General features: G+C 36.0%; 1 protein-coding gene across 16 annotated transcripts in view; it reads left to right on the top strand.

Moving 5' to 3' along the window:
• Positions 1 to 321: 321 nt before the first annotated feature.
• PPIP5K2 (diphosphoinositol pentakisphosphate kinase 2) overlaps positions 322 to 27883 on the top strand; it is a 57061-nt gene continuing 29499 nt past the window's right edge. For 10 of the 16 annotated variants that reach the window (XM_087715764.1, XM_087715767.1, XM_087715769.1 and 7 more), the window contains exons 1-15: positions 323 to 414; positions 10316 to 10707; positions 11462 to 11657; positions 12523 to 12613; positions 13421 to 13506; positions 15355 to 15509; positions 17235 to 17336; positions 18220 to 18381; positions 19178 to 19299; positions 20627 to 20728; positions 22553 to 22639; positions 25075 to 25150; positions 25241 to 25350; positions 27081 to 27166; positions 27614 to 27739. In XM_087715764.1, the coding sequence (XP_087571890.1) occupies positions 10567 to 10707; positions 11462 to 11657; positions 12523 to 12613; positions 13421 to 13506; positions 15355 to 15509; positions 17235 to 17336; positions 18220 to 18381; positions 19178 to 19299; positions 20627 to 20728; positions 22553 to 22639; positions 25075 to 25150; positions 25241 to 25350; positions 27081 to 27166; positions 27614 to 27739 (1642 nt within the window). In that variant the 5' untranslated portion in view covers positions 323 to 414; positions 10316 to 10566. Of the gene's footprint in view, positions 415 to 704; positions 790 to 10315; positions 10708 to 11461; positions 11658 to 12522; positions 12614 to 13420; positions 13507 to 15354; positions 15510 to 17234; positions 17337 to 18219; positions 18382 to 19177; positions 19300 to 20626; positions 20729 to 22552; positions 22640 to 25074; positions 25151 to 25240; positions 25351 to 27080; positions 27167 to 27613; positions 27740 to 27883 lie in introns of those variants that run through there. The other 6 variants (XM_087715759.1, XM_087715763.1, XM_087715762.1 and 3 more) reach the window with 5 other exon arrangements.

The following is a 27883-nucleotide window of genomic DNA, read 5'->3' on the forward strand; positions in this document are numbered from 1 at the left end:
TCGCAGTCCAGCACTGACATTTTGGAATCGTCTTGCCTCCAAGCTATGATCCGAGTTACATTTTTGACCTTAGGCAAGGTCGACTAAGCGCGGCCACTTGGATTGAGTCCAGTTAAGAGTTTCAGAATGACACCCCGAAGTTTCTCCGCCACCCAGAAAGGGGGGTGAAAAAAAAACCACCTCGAAAGGAACCCGGAAGTCCCTGATGCGCCCGATAGAGGCGTCAGTCTTCCCAACAATCCTTACGACCGACATTATGACGCAGAAGAAGGAGGGGCGGCGGAGAAAGAACAGCGGGTCAAGGGTAAGAAGGGGCGTGGTGGCGGTAACCACGGTAGCCTCGGCTTTTCCCCCTCTATTGGGAAGGAAGTAAAGCACGATGCGGACACGCTATGGCAGCCGCCGGAGGAGCAGGTGAGAGGGCCTGTCTTGCTGGTCTAGAGTGGGGCGGGGTGTTTTTTTTTGTCTTGTTTCCTTCCGCCGGTGGGTGAACGCCGACCGCTCCCGCCTTGCAGCTCTTGCTCCCTCGGAGGGCGCCAATGAAGCAGGGGGCGGGTCCAGGGCGCGAGCGTGTCAGGTATGGAACGTTGGATAAAAGGTGAATGGGGCGCGCGCGCGCGCTCTACCCTCGCTGCCCCCGCCCCGGGAAAAAGCGCGCGCTGCTGCTGCTGCTGCTGCTGCTGCTGCTGCTGCTGCTGCTGCTGCTGCTGCTGCTGCGAGTTTTTGCTCTTGCTGTGTTGCCGGGCGCAGCCGAGGAGAAAACCCGAAGGTGCTTCTTGCTGCGTTCAGGTGTTTTTCCTTCCCTCAACCGGAGTGCAGAAAAAACTTCCGCCGTTCATGCATTTCGGCCTCCCTGACTCCGGGTGGGAGAGAGTGCAGTAGCCGTGGCTGCCACCTCCCTCGTTAACAAGCCGTCCGGTGCTCGGAGGGATCCGGGAGGTTGAATCTTTTGCTCTTTTCGAAGAACGAGCGGCTGCCGGTTTTTAATTACGGTTTCGGGCAATGTCACGGGGCAGCATGGGTTTATTTGGGATCCCGGGTCGTTTTTGCAACCGCTGCTTCTTCCCAGCAACGCTGCAGTTAACAAATCCTGCTGGCTTGTATTTGCCCTAACGTAGGAAGCTGGAATGTATATGAACTTATGATTACAAGTTTTAACGTGAGGAGTTGAAGGAAGCAATACTTAAAAAAAATATGACATCTTATGATGGCTTGCTGCATGTATCTAAAACAGAGGTCTTCAAATTTGGCAGTTTTAAGACTTGTGGACTTCAATTTCCAGAAGTCTCTGGGTGTTGCAGTCCACAAGTCTTAAAACTGCCAAGTTTGGGGACCCCTGTGCTAAAATATAAAACCAAAAAGGTTTGATTTTTCAGGTGCTAGTTTTGGAATCTCGGTGTATGATTTAGTGTGAACACTGGGTGAACACTGACCGATGCTTTATGGTTTCCTTCCCTTTTTGCAACCTCAGTACATTTAAAAGCACTACTTTTGATCTTCTTGCTTTCCTGCATAGCTCAGGCTAAAAGTGCACATTTGCCATCTGCAGGAAATACCCAAGCATTTCATTCTTGGTTTCTTCTTTTTTTGCACTTTCTGATATTTTTTTAAAAATCGCTTTTTGTAAAACCTAAAGAATAAACCGAAAATATCAATACTTAAATTTACACTTTTGCTGCACATTAATTAGTAGCTAAATCAAAAAAGGCAGAAAGAAATAAGCAATACGCCAATAGAGTTTACTAAAGTTTAAATTCTATAGGCATTGAATGTATTTGTCTAGCACAATATAATAACAATGGTGTGATAATGAGTTTTAGGTAACATAATGCTGTATAAATGAACTGAATATCTGTAGTTGAAGTAGACTTGAAGTTACATCATTGATATTTGGGGAATGTTATTTAAGATAAGATAATTAAGATAAAATGTTATATAAACATTTATTTGTAAATTCTCAGAAACTATAGTAGAATCCCCAACTTACCGTAGTTCTTTTGAAGTTTGCCTGTGTTAATAGAAAAAGTCTACATTGCTTTGGTTATGTTTTTGTCAGTTTTTTCCTTAGTTGTGATGTGATATTGTTCACTAGTTGGTTTGAGATAACTTTTGATTATTACTTCTTTATTTTGGAATTTCAAAAAAAATTGCAGTACTGTTACCTGTCTTGTTCTAATGTATTTTTTCTATAATGTTAAATTAAAAACAATCATAACTGTTCCAAAAAGAATTTATATCTTAATATGGTAACAATTAATAGCTCCTAATATTATCCTATAATGAAATAATTCTTTAAGTATGGGTCTATAATTGCTTATATATATTGCATGCTTTTTAAAAAAAATGCAGGAAAATACAGAAAAAAATCCCAACTACCAAAAATAGCAAAAAAAAAACCCAGTTTATTCCACTTCTTTAGTGGTACCTAGATAAGCATAACTTTTTAAATAAACAATTTGTTTTAAATAATTGGAAGTTAATCAAAATAAATAACTTAACTATATATGTTCAGGATATTCTTAGTGTATGCTCCTGTCAGGTCACTTATATATTAGCTATTTTAAGCATAACTGAAAGAATTAACCAGTAGACTTGCAGGCTTATTAGTTTTTTATAAGGACTTGGAGCAATGAAAATACTTCTATTACTTCAGAAGTACAGTATATAACAATGGACATAATAAACATCTCTTATGAATGAAAGAAGTTAAAAATGATTTAACTCCTCTATCAATACATTAGAATTTATTTATATTTGATTATTTCCTCTGTCTTAGGAAATTATCTGATGAAAAGCAGGGCCAAGTATATAACTAAAAGATGAATATACAGGTATTCTCAACTTACGACCACAAATGAGCCCAAAATTTATGTTGTTAAGTGAGAAATTTGTGAAGTGTGTTTTGTCACATTTTATACCTTTTCTCGCCACATTTGTTAAGTAAAACACTGTAGTTCTTAAATAAAAGTAAAGGTAAAGATAAAGGTTCCCCTCGCACATATGTGCTAGTTGTTCCCGACTCTAGAGGGTGGCGCCCATCTGAGTTTCAAAGCCGAAGAGCCAGCCCTGTCCAAAGACATCTCCATGATCATGTGGCCGGCATGACTAAATGCCGAAGGCGCACGGAACGCTGTTACCTTCCCACCAAAGGTGGTACCTTTTTCTACTTGCATTTTTACATGCTTTCGAACTGCTAGGTTGGCAGAAGCTGGGACAAGTAATGGGAACTCACTCGGTTACGTGGCGCTAGGGATTCAAACCGCCGAACTGCTGACCTTTCCAATCGACAAGCTCAGTGTCTTAGCCACTGAGCCATTGTGTCCCTAGTTCTTAAATTAGTAACATGGTTATTAAGTGAATCTTTTGCTTGTCAGAAGGTTGGAAAGGAAGATCTTATTACCATGGGACCCAGCAATAATCATAAGTATGAACCAATTACCAAATTTGTCCAAATTTTGATCATGTGACCATGGGGATTTTGCAATGGCCATAAGTGTGAAAAATGGTCCTAGGTCACTTTTTTGTGCCATTGTAACTTTGAAGGGTCACTAAGCTAACTGTTGTAAATCTACGGTTACCTGCCCTGCTTTGCATCTAAGGAGCTGAGCCATTATGCTATTTCATACGTTCTTTCTACTTTTTTCAGCTTTCCTTTTAAATTCCTGGTAAGAAAATATGTGCAATTATTATTTGTATTTGTGAAATCATAAATTTTCAGTATACTTTCTTAAATTTATCTCCAGGTGCATAACTAATTAATACTCCAGTCACCATGTCCATTGCTGAGAATTTTGAGGGGTTTTGAGGCTGAGGAGACAAGTTGTAAGGTAGTTTGATTTTAGGTGCTCTCTAAATTTTGCCTTTTTAAAGACAGTGCTCTACCACTGACAACATCAGGACCATGTCCAGTATAAAGTCTCCTTAAGTTATTCATTAGGTTACTAAACTGAATGCAGCTCAAATGTTTCTCATTGTTTTGTCTCTACTTCAACTACAGCTTCAACTGTACGTCTGGTTCTTTGTAACTTTGAGCTTGTTGCTTTTTCTATTTTTGTAATTCCAGATGTTTTTATATCTACATCTCTTTTTCTTCTATATACATTTATCTTCCCAGTATTTTGACCTACAGATAGTCTTCAACTTAACCACAATTGAGCACAAAATTTCTGTTGCTAAGCAAGACAGTTAAATGAGTTTTGTTCCATTTTATGACCTTTTTGTCACAGTTCAGTAAATCACTGCAATTGTTAACTTAACAACATGGTTGTTAAGTGAATCTAACTTCCCCATTGATTTTGCTTGTCAGAAGGTTGCAAAATGAGACCCTGGGACACTGCAGCCATCATAAATACATGCCAGTTGTCAAGGGTCCAAATTTTGATCACATGACCACAAGGATGTTGCAATGGTCGTAAGTGTGAAAATTGGTCATAAGTCATTTTTTTCAGTGCCGTTGTAATTTCTGAAGGTTACTGAATGAGTGGTTGTAAGTCAAGGACTACCTGTATATTGGCTATAAAATTTGGAAGAGGTCATTTTTGAAACCACATGTTACTTTGGAGATAATATAGGAGTCACAAGACAATTACATGATCATTAAAAATAAAAGGACCAAACATCATGTGCTTTCAGGATAGTATGAATCAGTTATAAAACCAAGAATACAAAAATGTTTCCCATTCCTTGAATCTGTACAATCCCTTCCTAAGATAATAAAGATGTGTATGTTCATTCAGAATTTGAGTATTATGGAATAATTAAGATGTTGCTGGAGAAATAAAGCTAGTTATTAAAAACAGCATTGTAGATTTTTTTATTTTATGGATGATAAATTGCTAATATTTTTTAAAGGTTTGTTTAATTGCAAAAAATGTAAGAAGCATGACTTGGAAGTCATGTAAGAGAAGAAGAAAAGAGAAATATTTCAATTTTCCTACCAGTAAAAAAGTTTCAATTGGTAATTAAAACTCATAGAAACATCTTTTTAAAATACTGCATTAAGTTTGGCTTCATTATTAGCAAATGTCTTACAGATTGCACCTGAAAATATCATTGGTTGCACATCAACTTTATGAAAATTATTTCTGATTAACAAAATAACATTTAAAAAATCATTTTAAAGCATGTAGGTGGCTATTTTTTAAAATAAGATAGGGTCTTTGTGAATCTAGGTAAGTATCAATCATTAAAACCGACACATATTTTTACAACTTGTCTAACTACTTCTTAACCTGTTCCACATTCTTTCAACATACATGTTCATACTTTTCACTTTTTCTTTATCTCAATCCTCTCCCTTTGGCTTAAAGTTCAATGTGATTAATGTTATATGTAATTAATTATTTTTTACTTATACAAGAAATATTTTGTTAATCATTTCACAATGGAACAGGCTAATGTCATGTAGTTGGCAAAAAAAAAATCCCTATATCCATTGTTCTTTTTCTCATTTTTAAAGAATCTGAATTCACACAATGTTTGTATTCCTAGAGATGACTAATTTGTATTTTATATTGCCTTATCATGTTGTATACTTTCATTAGTGTGAAAGTAGCCAGTTATATCTTTTATATCCATTTAGTCAGCAATCATATTTTAATTTGCCTGGGTTTCCACGTGAATGGGTCTGTGAACTCCAGCATATTCTGCATGGTTCACAGTACATACAGCTGCACACAGCCCCAGGAAAATGGAATAGTTGCTTGAGCAAATACTCTATCCACATCACACTCCCTTTCTTTGGCATACAGCTCTGCCAGTCTTTTGTCTTGTACCTGCTACATTCCTGGCTGAGCTACAAACTGCATACGACAGCATTCTTTCCTAAATGCATCAAGCTAGAGAAGTATTGTTCTCTTCCAAATGTTTTATTAAGATTTATTATAGTGCAAAATACAATGAAAATTAAGATTTAAAAATAGGGCGGGCAGGGGAGAGGGAGGAACCATTGACTTCCCACTGTTACATTACAGCATCAACATTTTCCATAATTGCCATAATTGTTTAGTTATTAAAAAAATATTTCTATAACTACACAATTATTCAATCTTCAAACTAAAGTCTAAGTTCGGTTTTCTATTTTGAGAATAAAACCCAGAAGTGATTTCCCAATGGAAACAGGACTGAATAAAATCTTCTCTTTCTTTTAAAAAAGTTTACATAGCCATCTCAATTTTTCCCCATCCATTTTTTTCATTATGAGAAATACTATATCTTTAGCTACACTTAAAATATTTTCTGCAAAATAACAAAATATCACAATATTCTTTCAGTGTAATTCTGGGAATTACAGTCCGCACTTCTTAAATGTTGCTAGGGTTGAGAAATTGTGAGTTAACCAGTGAAAGAGAAACAAGACAGGTTATGCTAGTAGTAGATGTAATGGTGGCTCCTGAAGAGCGTGACCTCTTGGATGAGACGTGACATGGAGGCATATCTGCAGGCCTTTATATACAACCATGAGATTGGCAACAAAGAGATTTGTAGTCCTGTTTAGTGGGGGGGGGGACTTCTGAGGGTGGAGGGTAAGGAAACAAGAAGATTGTGTGTGAATGAAGGAGAGAATGAGAGAAAAAGAGGGCGAAATAATAGCTTTGTGTGAAGAGGAAAAAAGCATGTTGCCTATTGAATTAAACAGATAAGTGTATTCTAGCAATTTTGTTCAGAAATCTAAGAGCCATTTTTTCCTAGAAACAGTGCTGGTTATTTAATATACTCCAAATTCCATAGTGAAAAACTTAATACAGAATGTCAAAATCATACAGCTTGTGATACATGATTGGAAAGGATGGCCGTCATGGATTCTGAGCCTACCTCTGTCATGTGAATCTTAACATTTTGGATTTTTTCCTTGCTGATATACAACAGCTGCCTGGAGGTACCAAGAAAAATACTGACTTCTCCTTCCTGTCTTTTAGTAGTCCTGAATAGTAAATGGATCCTGAACTCGCTGCCCTTGGCCGCCAGTGATCATAGTGTGAGAATCCTCCACCCACCCCATCTGCTGTGCCTGGTGGAAAAGAGAGGGCAGGGGAGATTGAATATCTTAACACCTCATTGTTTAGGGATCCAGAATGCAAATGTAGAACTGCATGAAAAACAGTATCTAAATGTGGAATTCCATCAGATCTCCATTTAAAAAAACAAAAACAAAATGAAGGCATTGTATTCGTATTTTAATTTTTGTCTGCATGCAAACTAGCAGATGAATAGATGAATGCTGTGGTAAACTTGGAATTATTTATGTTGGAAGTAGAGAAAGAGAAATAAAGTAAATTGAATATTGTTTTCTGCTGTTGATATCGGCAATATGTAGTGGCCATAGATAGTCAGTTGACGCAAATGCAAAATATTACCTTATACGTCATCTGATTATTATAACCATTTTCTTGCAATGCTGCTTCTTGTTGGTTAGATATTAACAGCGAGGTAATAAATACTACCCTTTGAGCTTGTTGATATCATCATTGGGTTAGGCTAAATGCTTGATACTGACTGTGGGCTCAGTTTTCCAACTATCGACTTTCAAAAGTAATAGGAAAAAGTATTAGAGATTTAAAAAAAAATTATTAATGCTGTATTAAAATATAGCCCACTATGTTCCATGCTTTTATACTTAACACTGGAAGCATCTGTAATACATGATATTTTTTTTATTGTTGCCCATCTTTAGTTTGTTCTGTGGACACATTTTATATTGTTTTGTTTGGATTATAGATTTTGTTTGATGCTATAGAAGCTTTCTTGGTGCTAAATAATAATACTGACATTGCAACTATAATATTAATCCTAGAAACAGTGCGTATTTAAATACATTGGCAGATTGGATGATGTGGTAGCTTACTTTGAGACAAAGGGCATACAAACCATTGGCTAAGAACACCTAACTTTAGGTTCAATTCTACTCATGTATGTTACATTTATCTGGATAACTTGATGTTTCTAATTCCTTCTCCTTGTTCCAATGCTAGGTCTACTAAATTAACAAAATGTTTGTAAAGTTTAGTAAGTACAGAGGAAAAAAAAAGTTAATCCTGTGGATTATAGATAATGGCACTTTTAATCTATTTTTTCAAATAGATAATTATCCTTTGATCCTTTAGTTTATACATAAACTCAAGAGGAAGAATATTGACTTCTATAATCAAGATATAAAATAAAAAGTGAAATAATATGAAATGTTTTTGACAAGTCCAACTGCCCTCAAGATTTATTATAATACATAGTAAATAGTAGAAATTACACAAAAATGTTCATAAAATATTGAATCCAATATAGCTTCTTTTCATCTTTGAAGCTTCCTTGCAAAAAGTCTTGTTCACAAATATTACTGTCTAATTTATATTGAAAACTATGCCATCAGTTTATTAGTTCAAGATCAAGCACCTACATATATCAAATTCTGTTTTTAAAAGACACATTGTTAATGTATATTTTCTCTAGAAACAATTCTCATATTTGGTTATAAATAAATCCAAAGTTGTCAGAGCCATTTGAATAGCAATAGCAATAGAAATAGCAGTAGACTTATATACCGCTTCATAGGGCTTTCAGCCCTCTCTAAGCGGTTTACAGAGAGTCAGCATATTGCCCCCAACAATCTGGGTCCTCATTTTACCCACCTCGGAAGGATGGAAGGCTGAGTCAACCCTGAGCCGGTGAGATTTGAACCGCTGAACTGCTGATCTAGCAGTAGCCTGCAGTGCTGCATTTAACCACTGCGCCACCTTGGCTCTAAATAATAACCATTTATTTTTAGCTTACAATATTAATACTTTTAGATTCTATAGTGACTATATAGCAATGTAATTCTGCTTAATGAAAAATTTAAAATGAAATTAAATTAACTTTTTCTGCTTTTGTATTGTTTTATTGATTGGACTTTTAACCATATTTTTGTTGTTAAGTTGGGTGCACATATAACAAAGCCCTGTGTTTAAGACTTTAATATTTTACTTTAGTCTTTTATCAGGCTTTTTTTGCATTTTATACACATACACACACACACACACACACACACACACACACACACACACACACACTGTGTGTGTGTGTGTATGTATATATATATATTGCTTTTTATAGCAATAGCACTTAGACTTATATACTGCTTCACAGTGCTTTATAGCCCTCCCTAAGTGGTTTATAGAGTCAACATATTGCCCCCAGCAATGTGGATCCTCATTTTACCCACCTCGGAAGGATGGAAGGCTGAGTCAACTTTGAGCCTGGTGAGATTTGAACTGCCAAATCGCAGGCAGCAGTCAGCAGAAGTAGCCTGTAGTACTGCACTCTAACCACTGTGCCACCGTGGCTCATATCATCTTAATATGTTTGCTATGCTTGCTAATAATATATTCTGATACTCTCCATTGTAATAATTGTTGATGAAGAGTGGTGAGTTAAAACCTGGAAGGTATAATATATGGAATATATGAAATTAAAAAGTATAAGAAAAAAGTTTATATATATGTATGTATGTATGTATGTATATGTATATATTTATTTATTCTGTTTTGAAAATTTGAGATAAAGCATGTTTGTCCGTTACTGTGGGAAAAGTGCATTGCTTTCATTTTTCCATTCCCACATTTCTTTTTACTTATTTTTTTTCCTGACTCTTTACATCATCATTTCACCATGAGTTTCTGTCAGTAACTTCTTTGAGTTCTTGTAACCTCTTGATTGTGTCAACAATGACTTCATATAAGTGACCTTTTCCCTTTTCAGTCTCTTACATGATTTCAATTTTTCCAAGTTGTAAGATTTTCTCCAACTATGTTTGCCTTTGCATTATGTATCTAAACGATTTAAGCTATTGCTTCATTATTAAAACTTATTAGTTCCTCATTTTATTTAGTAAGACTGTTAGAACTGAATTGCAAAAATCTGGACTGATACTGGGAGGCAGAAAAAAATACCAAAAAAACTAATACTCTGTGCAACATGTATTTGTCCTGTTGTTCAGTCAAGAGCCATAGGTTGTCCACTCCACACTCTGCCAGGATTTGTTTTAAATGTGGTTTGAAAAACAAAAACCAGATTAACCTGGTTCAGATAATGTTAAGTGCCAAACCATGGTTTATAAAGCACTGTGGCTGAGTTAGTACATTAGTGAAACTAAACAAATCACAGTGTGGTTTAATATGATACATAAATCCAGTCTTCCTTTACATGTTTATTTGCCTCATGTAGTACTTTTTATTATAACATACAGAATAGCTTTTGGAGTTATAGTAATGTAAATATTTTCAAAATGTTATTTCAACTATCTCTTGGTAATGGAATATGCTAAATAACTTTCTTTCTTTTCTAGGATAGAAAGTTTCTACTTTATCTCAGGGAAATAATCTGCTGGATTCTTTTTCACTAATGTAACAAAAACAATGGGCAGATGATATCAGTTAAACTGCTTTTGGCAGCTGACTATCAGACAGCAAGCAACTACGTAAGCAACTGCAATCAGACCGCAAGGATTTTTACTATTACAGGCACTGGGAATTATGTGCAGTGCCTGAGTACTCGGAGTAACTACAGTTTCTATGTAGATCACTAGGAATTATAATAATGTCTGTTCATGCCACAGAGAGTGACATTCCTAGATTTTTTGTGGGCGATGAAGATGGAGATGAATTTTTGGATTGTTCCAGAGCTTCCGATTTTGTCTCTTTCTATGATCAGGATGATGATGATGATGAATATGATTCTGTATGTATTGTGTTTATTTTATTTTTATTATTTAAAACATTTATATAGCTTCCCATAGTTTTGTCCTTAGACTTTATTATCTGGGGTTATCTAGGGATTTTAGTGATGTGCTACAAGTAACTTATGCATCAGAGTTTGGAAGACTTTTTTTAAATTAAGGTTTTTTTTTTAAATGGACTTTTGGTTATGTCACAGAAAGTAAAATCTAGTATCTAAAATTAATCTCTTATAATATCAAAACGTTACTAATACTTTGCATAAAAATAATTTCCTTTCTGTTGCAAGTATTTCAGAGATTTCTCTTCCATTTGTGGAGTTGAATAGTGCAACTGGCATCTATAAATACAAGCTATGTAGCTACTATTCAACAATACTTCTCACCATAACTGAATTTTAACTCATTACAAGTCCCATTAAAAGATGGTTCTATTGTGCTTTCTATAATTTAATAACCTAATACACTGAAATATGTTTTCACTTTCAAATGGTAGCTTCAAATTTATATATATTCTTTTAAATCTTGTGAAATGGGCATGATTGTTTTTTTCTTTATGCAAGTAGTATTAAAGCATTTTTTCTTTATACTAATGTTACTGTGTACCTTATGCAGAATTAAGCACTGATTTCCAATTCATATTGTATTCTTAATAAATGAACCTGATAATATAACCAGGAAATTTGTTTATCAAATAAGGATAGAAACATTCCCTTAATTGATAGCATAATTGATCTTAACAATTATTATTTTTCTTAGCCACCGGAAAGACAAATCATGGTTGGAATATGTTCTATGGCAAAAAAATCAAAATCAAAACCAATGAATGAAATCCTTGAACGGCTTTCCATGTTTAAATACATCACAGTAGTGATATTTGAAGAAGATGTTATTTTGAATGAACCGGTAGAAAACTGGCCTTTATGTGATTGTCTCATTTCTTTTCATTCTAAAGGTGATTGCTGTTTATTCAGAAGAATGTAAAATTTTACACACTGTGAAACATTTGGTTACAATTTTATGAATATTTTTAATGATATTGAATAGTGTTATTGAAATCTTTCTTATATTAAACTATTTAAAGATTAATGTATTGGGATTATCTAGTGATATGCAAGAATAGATGGAGTCAAATGTTTCAATATAAATACAGTATGGACTGATTCACATTATTCCAATGATATATAGTGTCATTGGTTCACTTTACACAACAGTTAAAAACATTTAATCTTGGAAACAATATATGTCAAATTATGCTAATGCTAATTTTGGAAAGAAGTACACAGTGCATGGAAACATGCATAACAAAACCTTTTGAGCCTTCCTTTAAATTTATTTTAAATTAATGTTTCTGCTATTCTCAATTTCCCCATTATTTTGTTATTTAAAAAGTATTGGAATCCTAATGAATGCTTAAATCACACTAATGTTTAATCACACTCATTTTTGTCAGAAATGAGTCCAATTTAGTGAAATTTATTGTAAATGATTGTAATGTTATTTTCTTCTTGACTTAAAAAAGATGTTAATGAAATACTAGATTGCTAACTTAACTGCTGTATTTGAATTGATAGTTAACTGATATACGATACCTAATATTTCAGTTGAACAAAATGGGTAAACAAAATAAAGAGGAAAGCTTTTAAAATAGGATGGATGAAACTATGAAACTGTAACCTGAGTGATCATACAGATGAAGAAATTTAAAATAATTTATAAAATTTATCAATTGTGAAATTCCTATTATAAGTTGTAATTCTTATGCATTTAAGAACTATGTAAAAAATAAATATACATTTTCTTTGCTACATTTTGTGTAGGATTTCCATTGGACAAAGCAGTTGCCTATTCTAAACTCAGGAATCCATTTGTTATTAATGATTTGAATATGCAGTATCATATACAAGACAGGTAAATAGATAACTGTTGTCTCCTAGATGTAAATTCCTGTTTTGGTATTTTCCTTGCATTTTGTTAACTGCAAACCTGCAAGTGTACTTCTAGTGTACCAGTATGATCAAGATGGAACATTAGTTACTATATTTGCAAAGAATATCCTCTATTTAAAGTACATCTGAAAATGTTTAATTTTCAAGTTTTCATTTTTCAAGTTATGTGTTTTGTTTGTCTTTATATTTTGTTAACATGTTGCTGTTTATTTATTAAACTCTTCTTTCTCAAGGATCTTCAGTATTTCCTCCTCTTTTTTCTTTTGATTGTACACATTCATATGAATGCCCTTGACAAAGCCATATCACTGCATTATTCCTACTATCAGCATCAAGCTGTTGCAGACAAAATGCAGCAATTATCTTCAGTGAGAATTTGACATCAGAAATGCTAACCTGAAGAAATAAGTGCTCAAATTCAGTTGAACAATTATCCTCTAATTTGATTGTCCTGAACCAAAATGCACAGTAACTTGGAAGAAGAGGTTTTTGTTCTAATTCCCACCATCACGTTTTCTTTCTCTTGTGCAAATAGGCACATATATTACTTTAAAACTTTATTAGAGGTATACTGTGTCTAGGAATAGATGTTCTACACTATGCAACATTTTGTTCCAGCTGCCATTTTTAATAATGTAGCTTTCTAATTAGATGTGCTTTGCAACTTTACACAAAATTGTCTGTCTATTCTGTGATTTTAATTGGGAATTATTTTCATGTTTTTCCAGTAATTGCAGTGTTTTGTGTGGGATATATTATTTCTTTTCAGGAGAGAGGTTTATGGCATCCTTAAAGATGAAGGCATTTTACTTCCTCGTTATGCAGTCCTAAACCGGGATCCAAATAATCCCCAAGGTAATTATTATATTGGCATTTCAAAGTACTCATCTACAAACAGTTGTTCTTGTCTGTTTAATAAAATGTTATTTTTGTGGCTATAATCAACCTAGGAATTGGGAGTGGAAGATCACATGGATGCCTTTGTTACAAGGTTAAACTCAGAAAACTATGTAATAGTTTTTTTTAAACCATCCACTGGACCCAATGGAACTTCAGAATAAAGTTCTATAGGAATTTACTTCATAAAAATATTTAATTTCATTTTCTTTTGCTAGACTTGCTAAACAAGCTGTCATTTCAGTACAATGGTTTCTTTATTTCAGAAAACTTTAGAAGTAGATTCTTTTGTTAAAATGATTCATATTTTATGGGTATATTCTTTGATCCTTCTTTTCCATAGACTAAACTTTCCTTTAGTTAGGAAAAATTGGTTCCATTGCTCCTTTTATATCCTCCAATGTTTAGTTTCCTATAATACCTAGGTCAAGTACAGAAAAGATAATATGTTCGGATCGTATTTGCCTTTTTGTTTTTAGGCACTTATTTATTTTGGCCCTCAACACTCTTAATGTTTTGTTTGTTTGTTTATGTTTGCAGATAGCCTTAATTTCTGTTCTGGGGAAGAGGGACTCAGTTAAAATATTACCGTTTCCCAAAGAACATAAAGCAATGTAGCTACAATCAGGTGCATTTTATCCACAACACTCAGCTGCATTATTGGTCACAAGCCAACTGCATTTTATCAACAGCCTGTTTTTTATGAACACTGAAGCTGAAAACCATAAATTATGGGGCTTTTTTAGGTTGTCATATCATTCAATCTTGGTGTTCCTTTTAAATGTAACAAGAGAAGGAACCTCTGACTTCTTCTGATTTTCTTTTTCTGGCTTGTGACCAAAAATGCTATTACTGTATTCAAATAACATAGCAATCTAAAAGTAGTCAGTAGATAGTTGTATCCATGTTGTTGCTGGAAAGAGAAATTTTGACACACTGATTGTTGTCCAGATGTGTTCTTTGTGAAGTAAAATTTGGCAGTGCAGGAAATTTAGACGATTCTGCCTTCTCTTTTTAATATCATCTTCCTAATCTTGCTCTTCCATTCCATTTACTACTAGACATCATTTCTAGAGCTATTCATGCTTTTGAAATTATTTTGAAAAGATGCTTTCATTTGCACAGCAAAACTACTGTAGCATCTCTGAAAAATAACCACATCTTTTTTCAGACTTCTCTGAAATTCTGAAAAAAAGAACTATGGCTGGTTTAATGAGTTACTGTATCATAGCATATGAAGAATCAGCTAAGATTCAATAAATGCTTAACAAGTCCTATTGCCATTTTCTTCCACAACCTCCCTGCTTTGCTTTTGCTCTTGCTGCAATTCTGATTTGCCTCTCCTTCCCAGGCATTATCATGGTCCTATTTCTGTCCCAAACTGCCTCTTTCAGTATCCATTTGTTCTACCTTGTGACTTCCCACTTACTTTTTCTGTTTGTTTGCTTGATTTTTATGATAGTGATAATAATAGCACACTCTAAAGCTGGGAAGAAATATTTATTTGCACTAGGAAATTGATTTATGATAATAACTAGGGAAACCGAGTAAAAAGATAATCTGTACATACATTTATAACTATATACATATTCTGTAAATCCCTATGTAAGGCCTCAATAAGAAAAAAAAAAGGTTATCCCTTATCCCTGGCTTAGTTAAGTTTCAAAATTGCTAAAGTTCATATATTCTTTAGAAGATTCTTTACAGATTATAGCCAGTTGTCTTGTCTTAATTTATAATGATTTTTTTTAATCTGTGACTGTGATTGAAGCCTGAAGTCTGCATTTTTTTATGTTCTTTTTCCAGAATGCAATTTGATTGAAGGAGAAGATCATGTGGAAGTGAATGGGGAAGTTTTCCAAAAGCCATTTGTGGAAAAACCAGTTAGTGCAGAGGACCACAATGTATATATTTATTATCCAACATCTGCCGGTGGGGGAAGTCAGAGGCTCTTTCGGAAAGTAAGACTAATGTAAATTACACAAGAATAATCTAGTTTGCTCCTTCTTGTAAATATTCTGTGCTGATGGTGGTGGTGGTAATTAGATTGAATAGCATTCCATTCTGAGAGTTATCTTGCAGATTGCATTATCTGAAGAATTACAGGTAATTTGTATATCTGGGTTTCATAATTAGAGGTGGGATAGAATGAAGCAGAAATAGTGGATATAAAAAATGGCTGCTAAATACCACAAGGTAGATTTGATCTGTGAACAAGTGATTAGATTACATCTTAATTTAGATTTCATTTTGCTGCCCTTCTTTCTGCAAAAAGAAATTTTATTGAATGTATTCCCCTCCCCACCATATAAATAAAGATTAGGAATACATCAATTATAGCTTGATTCTCAACCTGTGGTCTGCTGACCCCTGGAGGGCTTTAATGTCATCGCAGAGGTCTGTAAAGGCTTGAAGAAATATGGTTTAAATCTTGAGTTAAGTTTTGGTGGTCCCTGGCCATGATCTGTGGTCACATATGGTTTTTAAGGGGGTCTGTGAAGAAAATGTTGAGAACTACTGAATTATAGTATTCCTATCAGCCTGATGAGTGCTTTTTTACCTTTCTCCCATAACAGGTTCAAGATGAAGAAATAAATTTTAAGTAAATTCTCTCTTCATGATATAGAATATGCTATTCTCAATTTCTTTTCTTCATCTGAACATTTCCAAATGGTTTTTAAGGTTTCACAGTTCCCAAGGAGCAGGGTTTCCTTGAGTCTGAGCTGAAAAGGGAGGGGGGGAAAGAGTGAGTTTCTTTTTAAGAATAGTGATATTGTTTTATTCACAAAAATGAAATAAAAATAAAGGATAATGTTAACAATAGGGTAAAAAGTAGAATATTTATGATATTGTATGTAATGAAGAATGACATTAAAAGTCAATTCAATAATACTGATAGAGGAGAATATTCATAACTTAAGGTTGTAATGACAGGGTCATTGGTGCTCTAAGCTTCATTGTTTTCTTACAGATGTTTCATTACCCAAACCAAGTAGCATCATCAATGCTAATAGGGGGTAGGGTTTAGTCTCATTTTATACTCCATGGCCTTTCCTCTCAGTGTTGGTGGGAGTGGTTTTGGAGATTCTTTATTGGACTGTTTACTGTTAGCTTGTTTGTGGTATTGTTTAATGCTTGATTGGTGGTCTGATGTCAATTTTGGTGTTAATCTGTGCTCATCTGGGAGTTGATTGTTGGTGGGAAGAATCAGCCAAGGTCAACCCTTCAATCCAATAAAAGGATTACTAAAAAAACCAAATAGTATTTGAGATCCTGCCTTTTATCCAAATAACCTCTCTGCTCTCATATCTATTGCTAAGCCACTTAAAATGCCTTCAATCAAAGATAAAGTCAAACAATTTTATAATTATCTCTCTCAATTTATTAATTAAGTTAGGATTGAAGAGTGAGCAGTGATCTTTTTCAAAAAGAGAGATTAAAAAAATATTCTCTTTTATAAATTTATATATCTCAGGAAACCTTCCTAGAAGAGATTTTTTTCAGTCCGTGCAGCCAGGGTATTTTCCTACCCTGTCACGGTATAGTATGGTAAGAATGTTGTATTTTGTTTTTATAAATCTTTATAAATACAATTTACTCTCCTCAGAGGAATTTTTAAGAAGGAAAAATGTGTTTGTGAGTATTTTTTAGCATATATTAACATTGATGGAAATAATGTATTTCAGATTGGTAGCAGAAGCAGTGTTTACTCTCCTGAAAGCAACGTGAGAAAAACTGGTTCATACATCTATGAGGAATTCATGCCTACAGATGGTACTGATGTGAAGGTATAATTGCATATTTAGATTTAATTTTGGAACAGTCAAATGATTAAGGAACCTAGCAACTCTGTGAAACGTTTACTATTGCTGAAGTATTGCTGTAGTTAAATGTGAAATAGTTAACATTCTTTGTTTTATTCAGTGAAAATTAATTGTTTTTAAAGAAAATTTAAAATATATTTTAAAGAGCATGAGAGTGCAAATGAAGTATGTTGTTTGAATTGTTGACATAGTTATATTTTTCCCTGTGTTGCACAGCTGCATATAACCTGCTCCCCGGTTTGTAATTTTTTAAAAAAATCAAGGTTTATTATATAATTAAATACAATGTAAATAAAGATGAAAAGGGACACGAGTGCAGGATTTAAAAAAGGAGAGAAAAAAGATGACCTTTCTATTATCAAATACTTGTACAGTAATCTCAGTGATTTGATAACTTTCTACACTTGGTTGCCTCTCTGAATTACTTATTTTTCTTCCAATTACTTGAATGATTTGTTTACCTTGCTCCTCTTTGGACATCTTTGGAGCATAGTTGCTTTATAAAGTGAATGGTTTTGTCTAAATACTCCAGAATAAGTTTTGGAATCTCTGTCTGGCCTTTGATATTGCTTGATCTTCTGTTCTTTAATTCCTTCTTCTGGTCAAGGAATATAGGATACACTATAGCCTTCTCTATCTAAGGGCTCTCTTACCATGCCTGATCTGGCAGTTCTGGGTACATTCTATTGTGTTTTAATTTGTCTCTTTTTTCTCCATGGAAATGTAAAATTCTAAATCAGGAAAGCTGGAAATGGAACTGGCTAGGAAGTGAAACTACACCTAATGCCATGTATTTAACCAAGAAGATTTTACTTGCTTTGTCTTTTCCTTTTACACTCAAATATAGGTGTACACTGTAGGTCCAGATTATGCACATGCAGAAGCACGTAAATCCCCTGCTCTGGATGGCAAGGTGGAGCGTGATAGTGAAGGCAAAGAAGTGAGGTATCCAGTGATACTTAATGCAAGGGAAAAGCTAATAGCTTGGAAAGTATGCCTGGCATTTAAGGTAACAAGATTACAATAACATATATCTCAGAGCAAATTATTTTCTGAAAGTATTGCCTATTCCAGGGGTCAGAACCTTTTTCAGGCCTTGGATACCATGGAGTGATTTCATGTGACGGGCCAGATACCCCCCCCCCCCCAAAATGGTCAAATGTCATGAAGTTTAAAATGAGAATGCTAATCTCATAAGATAAGGCCATTAAAAAAATAATTAAAAAATTTGTTCAGTTTTGCAAAATAGCAAAATTATGCTATAGCAAGCAGCTCGGCATTGATAAGATCATACTGCTGACCCCTTGCATCAAAAATGTGCAGAAAATAGTTTTTGTTGTTTTTAATATAGAGGATATCTCCTGCTTTCCAATTATTACAGATTTTTTTTCTGTGGTTTTTTTTCTCCTGCTTTAATCAGCTGAGAAAATCTTAAGAAAATCTATAAATGAAATTTATTTGCATCAACATGGCAGTAAGCCCCTATAAATAGATGTTTTGCATTTCTTAGGGCTGTTTGTACTGTTAGCCTGTTTTATAAAGTTTTTTTTGGAATTTTAGAAAGAATAGGACAAGAGTTTATATGAACGTTAAATTCAAAAACATGCCTCTCCAAATGTCCCTTTTAAACATAGATTAAGACAGATAAACATTTAAAGAGATACAAGAAAACAGAACACTATCATGTAATATTTTAGATTAATAATATGTGGAATGTTTTGTTTCTGCTACATAGATTTTTTGAGTTTTACATGTCTGTACATGATATTTACAAGTTTTGAGCATGTTGTTGATTTCTCTGATAGCAAACAGTTTGTGGATTTGACTTGTTGCGTGCAAATGGACAGTCTTATGTCTGTGATGTCAATGGCTTCAGTTTTGTGAAGAATTCTATGAAGTATTATGATGATTGCGCTAAAATCCTTGGGTAAGAGTTTAAAGAACTTGAGTGGGCTTTGGGACACTATTATTGACCCACAACGATCTTTGGTTTGACTAGAGTACCAGATTTCTCCATTTCTCATGTTTGTCATTTTTGTGCTATAAAATCTTAATTAATAAAAGAAATACTTTCCTAGTAGTGCTTTGGGGGAACAATAATGGATAAAATCTCAGAAAGTTAACTTTTTAAGCGAGTTATTAAGATGTACTTACTTTGTGCAAAAGTAGGTTTTGCTGTTCAGGAGTTACTAAAAATTTATCATTTATTTATTTATTATTTATTTATTATTTATTTATTTATTTATACTAGCTACCGTATTTTTCGGAGTGTAAGATGCACCTTTTTCTCCCCAAAAAAGAGGGTGAAAATTTGGGTGCCTCTCATACACCTAATGTAGCCACCCACCCACCAGAGGCCAAAAATGTAAGGCATGGAGGCAGCAAGAGTCCGTGGCAATCCCTGCAGCCGGGAACAGCTGTTTTGGGGTATTCCGGCAGTCCGATCCACTCGCCAATCAGCTGTGCTGAATCAGGCTGCAACAAGTTCTGAAGCTGACCTGGCTGGTCAGAGTTTGCAGCAGCAATCACATTCAGAAAGCACACACAAGCAGGATTCAAAATAATAATAATATACAATACAATACCAAAAGCAGGCTTACCAAGGTAGCAGTAAATACAAGCAAAACACAAGCAGTTTCACTTTCATTCCTCAGCTAAGCCTGTCTCCTTGTTGCTCACGTGGCAAATCCTGTTTCAGAGTCCAAATAGCCCTCATTGGCTGACTTAGTTGCTATGCCTATTGATTGACGTTGTTAACGTGTTCTAAGTCAGGAAGCTAGCCTGCTGAATACCATGCAGATTTTTTCTTCTTAGTTTCCTCCCCAAAATCTAAGCTGTGTCTTATACTCTGGAGCTTCTTATACTCTGAAAAATACGGTATATGGAGCACATAAATCCCCTAGTTAAGAAACGTGCACATTTTAGAAGTCTAACTTTGAAAGTGATTTTTGCCAAATAAGCAACTTTCATAGCTTATAGTTTTTGATTTCTTGACAGCCTTAATAAATATGTCCTCACGTAATCGTGTTTAACCAGAAGTCTTAATTTGTCAAATAATAATGATTGTCAATTCTCAAAATTGTTCAGAGGAATTTTCTTTACTGGGGTGTAAAAAAAACTAGTACATTTAATTATTAAAATTGTAGGTTATTATTGCTACAAATTATTTATTTCATGGTATATAAATATTTATTTAATTTAATTAATTTTATTTATTATTTAATTCAAGAAATAATTTACTTTTCCTCTTTCAGAAATATGGTTATGAGAGAACTTGCTCCACAATTTCAGATCCCTTGGTCTATACCTTTGGAAGCAGAAGATATTCCTATTGTGCCAACAACCTCAGGAACAATGTAAGAAGAACATATTTGCATACAATTGCACCAAGATTTTTTTTTCTTTATCCATGTTAGGTTCTGTTAATATACATATTCCATAGATAGTAACTTGTCAGGCTCAAGAAACCAAGAACAACACGGGGAACTTTCTCAGAGTAGTTTCTTTATTATTGCTCACCAATAACCAGGAATTTTGACAGACTGAAGCACACTCTGCATAACTATTAGATAAACCTTATGAAAGGTTGGGGAGGATCCTCTCTGGTCTCTTCCTGCATGTCAAAGATTCCAGGCTGACGCCTCTTTGGTCCTTGGGAAAGATCCCCTCCTCATACGACACTATACCACATTCCACCACATAACTATAGCAGAACAGCTGAGCCTATCAAGTGGAAAGCTAGATATCTCCAGTCCTCTTCCCCCAGTAGGCCTGTGGACTTCACGTTTTGGTTTAGGTTATGGGCTTGTGATTCTCTCACAACCTATACCTGTGGTTCAAAGCTTGCGGCCCGTGGGCCGAATGCGTTACACACTAGCCACACCCATGCCCGATTTAGCAAAGGGGAAAAAAGTTGTGATACATCACATGACGATGCAAGTTCGACACCCCTGACGTATATTGTGTTTTTGGCAACTACATCTTAAAAATGGCAAAAAATAAATGATGTTGATAATATAATCTGCCCCTGTGTGATGTACATTCATGAGGCTAGATGGTGCAATCTTTCATTTTGTTCCCTCTATAGAAAATAAACTATTCTTACAGGAGATAAATAAAATTTTACTGGAAAAAGAAAAACTGTATGTTCAGAACCTAGACCGTAAAATTCTAAGCAAAAATAATACTTTCTAATGATAAAGTCATGAATGCAGCCTAAAATACAGTTAACCCTTGGCTTACGATTGGTTGCTTACTGACCTTTTGAAGTTGCAATGGATCCTACAAAAGGGACTTAAAATCTGGATTTGAAGTTTCAGTAGCCACTCCTTATGGTCATGGGATCACATTTTGGGCACTTAGCAGTTAGTCCACATTTATGACCACCTGCCACATTCCATAGTCACATGATTGCATTTTATGATTTTTTTAAATTTTTGGCCAGGAACTGGTGTTCCAGTTTTCACCAAAAAACCCCACCCATTGTGGCCAATGGGTTTGTTTAACAAACGTGGTGATTGCATAACAGCTATCACCCCAAAAAAGATAAAATTGGGCAGATGATGACCAGTATGACATGATCACTTTAGTAGAGCATAGTAAAGCCAAGATTACATTTAACATAACACGCTTAATCGTTTTACCTATCATTTTGAAAGTAGTAGTTACTCATATTTCTCAGAGCTCAAGGCTGCTGAAGAGAAAGACAGAATCCAAACATTTCCCCTACGATTCATGGTCTTTCAGTTCTTGCTCCCTTTGTTAAAATGGAGTGTACATTTTGCTATCTCCAGATGACAGGTAATCCACCTCCATACATGATCAAAAGCAATGCCTCAGTCAAATTGAATGTTTTACTGTCTTAACGCAAAGCTCAAAACCCTGCAGTATTATGAACACAGTCTTCTATTCACAAAAGGAACACTTTATGTTCAGAATCAAATTGCAACAAGTAAGCCCATCATTTTTCTGGATAATTATTCCATAGTAGTTGTTTTATGGAACAAGTTGCCATTGACTCTTTATTCCAATTTAGGAAGTTGCTTACTAAGTCTTTTTAGATTTTGCGTTTTGGTGTCTTCCACAGTTCAATATATATTTTGCTTATGATTAAATCATATTGTTTAATTTCAATAATAAATAGAAGCATATAGTTAATCATATTCCTTTTATACTTGCAGGATGGAGCTTAGGTGTGTGATTGCTGTAATACGGCATGGAGATCGGACACCAAAGCAAAAAATGAAAATGGAAGTTAAAAACCAAAAGTATGCATCTTGGTGATAAAAAGAAATAGTGAAATATTTAAGTTGAATACTTTTTTTGCAATTTAGTATTAGGGTTTGAACTAAGAGGCATTATACAACAAGTGTCTTCCACGAATGTTGGGACTCTTACTTCTGCTTGCTGACTTGGAATTCTAGGGATTATACTTTAAACATAACTAAGAGGCCTCACATCGGGAAAATCCTCCTAGGTATTTATTTCTAAATTTGATGAAATTCTTATGATATTAAAGTACAATAGGATACAACTTGGAAGTTTGTAGGGGTAAAGTGTGTGGTCTAGGGCTGCTGGAGAAGCTGATGGCATGAATAGAAGTGTCCTGGAGGATGGACTTCCTGGTTTGTGGCATGGTTGGAACTCTTTCATCTAGAGATGGCCCAGTGAATTGGGAGAGGAGGAAGGTCTGGGGTATGTGTGTTAATGGTAAGCTAGAACATGTCTATAGTAATGGATGAGGAAGGTGTAGTGGGAGGGGGCTCACTTGGGAAACACAGCCCTGATGCTTTTCACAGGTGTTATATTATAACACTGTGTTTGACTCCATTTTCTGATCAACAGGCCTTCAGAGATCATGGATTGGTTGCTGTTTCTGAATCAGACTTCAGAATCTATCACGAATAAGAGGAATGACATGGTGTTTAATATTAGAATCTGGATGGGATCTGAGGGAAGTGTTCCTTTCTTGAAGATGCACCCATACAGATTTTACTTTGCGCTATCAGTCAAGGACAGAAGGTGGAGGAGGGGCTATGGTTATCCCAAGATTGGTGGCATTCATAAATTATTGAATAGAAGGCTCTGTTTATTGGGTTCTAGGGATCATTAGGGATTGTTGATATACCAGTTTCCATGCTATGGACCAATCTTCCTACCTTACCTGCTTGATTTAAATAAAAAAAAACTGGGGATGGAGTATGAGGTAGCATAGTAGTTCATGGTCACTATGATAGCTGTAGGGATGATACAAGTCATCAAGGACCCAATTCATGGCAGTGGTCGCACATCTGCTGTGAATTCCTTGATGAAGCAGTAGCAACATGAACTAGAGTTGGGGGAGACTTTTATTGCTCTTCTGTCATGGTCAGATTGCTCCTTTTAACATCTACATGAAACTACTGGTTAAGGTCACCTGATGGCATGGGTATCATCAGTTATGCAGTTATATGTATCACATCAGTTATCTCTACCCATGCTCACCATGGAGATTCATGTTTGAAACCATGTTTGGAAACGATGTGATCTGGATGAGGAAGGACAAGCTTCAACTCAACATAGCACACTGACTGGCTCTTGTTTTCCATCTTTAATTCTGGAAGGTATCGCAGTACCCCCAAACAGATGTAATGCAATTTGGGTGTCTTTCTGGGTTTCCTGTTTGAGGAATAGGTGGCAGCTGCAGACAGGAGAGCTTTTATTCAGCTTTATATTATGCACAGCCTGTAATTATTGGACTGAGATGTTTTGCTCACAGTGGCAAGGCACTTTACTTTGAGCTGCTCTTGAAGAGCATCTGGAAACTGTTGGTTCATAATGCAGTGTGGGCAATTATGTGTTGGATTCAATCTGGATCACTCTCAATGGACTCCAGCAAGATCAGAAGACAAAATCTCTGATCCCGGTGATGGATCCAGATTGAATCCTGGGACACGTATATTCATCTTCATTTGTAGTTATGTGTGCTCCTTGACTGGTACACTTTTGTTCTATGAGTTTTGTTGGTTACCATTTTGCTTCTGGGTTCACATAAGGGTGGTGGTAGTTATCTATCAAGTTCATAGCATGGGATAGGTTATTTGGAGGACCACCTATCACCATTTGTGTTTATCTTTTCTATCAAATCTGATTGAAGAGGCATGCTGTGACTCCATTTTAAAGTGTTACATCTGGTGGGATCCAGGTAAAGACCCTTTTCTGTGATGGCTCACACACTTTGGCATATCTTCCCCCAGATTTGGCATAGATTAACCCTAAACCTGTTTACTTTTTATAAGCCTTGAAGATTTGGCTATATTATTGGGAATGGGGATCAGAATGTGGCTGCTGGATTATGTGCTTACTATGTTGTAACACTGTGTTTCATTATGGTTAAAAGTTGTCATCATAAGATGGACTTCCATATACATTGTAATAAATAAATAAATAAATAAGTAAGTAAATAATAAGTTTTTTACATAAAAAAATGAACTTTTCTTTAAAAATTTGTAAATATAAACCTCACTGAATTTTCAGGTAATCCAAATTCTGTTATGAGATAATATTCAGCAAATACCTGTGGTTTTTTTTTTAATGAAACGAATACAAGTTCTATCAATCAATTCATGGGAAGTTGATATTTGTGCCATTATCACTAGCTAATGCTAGAATGTATATCTGCTTATATTGTGAAATCAATTCGTCATTCTCTGTTTCTTTAAAGGTTTTTTGATCTTTTTGAAAAATGCAATGGGTATAAGTCTGGGAAGTTAAAGCTGAAGAAGCCTAGGCAACTACAGGTAAGGTTTCTTTTTTTAAAAAAAATTCTTTTCTATGTATTTGCATAATTATCCATTTTCATGAACTGCCTGTATTACCACTGTTTTTAGGAAGTACTTGATATTGCAAGACAGCTCTTAATCGAACTTGGACAGAATAATGACTCTGAAATTGAAGAAAACAAATCTAAACTTGAACAGTTAAAGACTGTGTTGGAGATGTAAGTATTTTATTTCAAGTTTTTTGATATAATAAAAATACCTTTTAAGACAACTATGTAAAGATTACCTGATCTTCTTCATAGATACATCTGTAACTTTGGAACTAGTCTTAATTTACTTTGTCAGATCAGTTGCTAATTTAAACCTAATTCTGACTGTTGCTTTATTTGTCTGAAAGGAAGTTGGTTGCATTAGTTTGACTGAGACAATGATAAAGAAAACAGAATTATTATTATTTTTTTGTTCTGGTGTTCCTTTAAAGCAGGGGTTCTCACCTTCGGGCCGTGGCATATTCAGAACTGGGCCACATGAGAGGTGGACTGGCATGCATGTGTGTGTGCAGCTCCACTCTCATGAGTGAGTAAGCAGCTTAACTCCACTCGTGCAAGCAGAGCTGTGTGAGCACATGTGTGTGCTGGCCTTCCACTTATTCAGCCTAGTTGCCCTTTTCTCACCCTCATCTGGGCCGCTAGGCTGCAAATGTTGTGGATCCTTTAAAGGATCAGGGTCAACCTCTTAATTTCATTTCACGGTAGCCTTTCTTTTGGAGTACCGTATTTTCACGACCAAAAGCCGCACCGGATTATAAGCCGCAGTATCAATTAACGTTAATTTTTCAAACTTTTTCCACATATAAAGCGCACCGGGTTATAAGCCGCACATTTCCCGACGCTTCTGGACATCTGTTGCAGTCGCGAGGAGCGGCACGAGGGTTCTTGGCGCTCCGGGGGGCGCCGAGGGCGGCTGGGAGGGGCGCGCGGCTTGGTTTCTCCTCCCTGGACGTCGCAGCGGCGGCCCCGGGCGCACCGATCTCTGTGTTTTTCGCATCGGGGCATGCTCTTGCAGCGCGCCCCGATGCGAAAGGCACTGGGATCGGTGAGTTTGGGGCTGCTGCTGCGGCGTCCAGGGAGGGGAGGCCGGGCCGCGCGCCTCTCCCAGCTGCTTTCGGTGTTTCCTGGAGCGCCGGGAGCCTTCGTGCCGCTCCTCGCGACTGCAACAGATGTCCAGAAGCGGCTTTTGGGGCTGGTGGGGATTGGATTTCCGGCTCGGTGGCCCCTGTCACTTCTGGACGTCTGTTGCGGTTGTGGGGAGCCGAGGAGAGTGTGGAGGGGAGCGCGCGACGGTTCTTGGCGCTCCGGGAGGCGGGAGAGGCGCGCGGTTTGATTTCTCCTCCCTGGACGTCGCGGCGGCGGCCCCAGGCGCACCGATCTCTGTGTTTTTTGCATCGGGGCGTGCTGCAAGAGCATGCCCCGATGCGAAGGGCGCGGGGATCGGTGCGCTTGGGGCTGCTGCTGCGGCGTCCAGGGAGGAGAGGCCGGGCCGCGCGCTTCTCCCGCTTCCTGGAGCGCCGGGGGCCGTCGCGCGCTCTTCTCCGCGCTCTCCTCGGCTCCTCACAGCTGCGGTGGACGTCCAGAGGCGACAGGGGCTGTCGAGCTGGGGGTCCGGTCCCCATTGGCCCCAGGGGCCGCTTCTGGACATCTATTGCAGTCGCGAGGAGCAAAGCAGCTGGGAGATCTTTTTCCACATATAAAGCGCACCGGGTTATAAGCCGCACTGCCGATTTTGGATCAAATTTTAGGATTTTCAGTGCGGCTTATGGTCGTGAAAATACGGTAATCATGATATTTCCAAAATCTGGTGTATTGCAATATTTTATCAGTTCATCTGATCTGTTGTATTTCCTTTACCAGTATTGTGTGATTTTTAATATCTTCACTGCTGTTTTTAGGTATGGACATTTTTCTGGCATAAATCGCAAAGTACAACTGACGTATCTTCCTCATGGTTGTCCTAAAACATCTAGTGAAGAAGAAGGTATTTTGATTATTTTTAGAAACTAATTTGCATTAATTAGTTTATTTATTTAATTCTAGGAACACAGTTATGCCGTTAGAACTTTGTGAAAGGTCAACAGAGCTAAGGTCGATCTGATTATTCTTGAATTGATCAATAGGTTTATTGAATTGATTAATATCAATACATTAATTCAGTTTATAATATATATCCTATATAGGATTTTCAGTATTGCTTTTTATTTATTTCTGCATGCATCAGATAACATCCCTTCATTCCTTTATTTCAGAATAATTTGCCATATACCTTAAAGTACTGCTGTTTCAAAATCAAATTCAGTTCACTACAACATACAGAATTAGTAACAATATTCTTTGGATTGTCCCTGTAGAAAAATAACATTGGTTTCACCTTGACTTTTGAACATAAGTTAAAAAAAATCTTTTTACCCGCCTTGTATGTATTTAGATAACCACAAACAAGAGCCATCTCTACTCTTAGTTCTCAAATGGGGAGGAGAATTGACACCTGCAGGTAGAGTTCAGGCAGAGGAACTAGGAAGAGCATTCCGATGTATGTATCCCGGTGGACAAGGTATCTTATTTATTATTTTAAACCGTGTTTTTTTTTCCTCGTTATGTGTCTTTTTCCCCCCTCTTTTTTGTAAGCCTCCCGGAGTCCTTCGGGATTGGGCGGCATATAAATTTTATAAATAAATAAAATAAATTTTTGTAATAG

Source organism: Thamnophis sirtalis, unplaced genomic scaffold, assembly GCF_051295495.1.
Source record: "Thamnophis sirtalis isolate CommonGarterSnake01/CBP01778 unplaced genomic scaffold, rThaSir2_p1.2 scaffold_5, whole genome shotgun sequence".
NCBI lineage: Eukaryota > Metazoa > Chordata > Lepidosauria > Squamata > Natricidae > Thamnophis > Thamnophis sirtalis.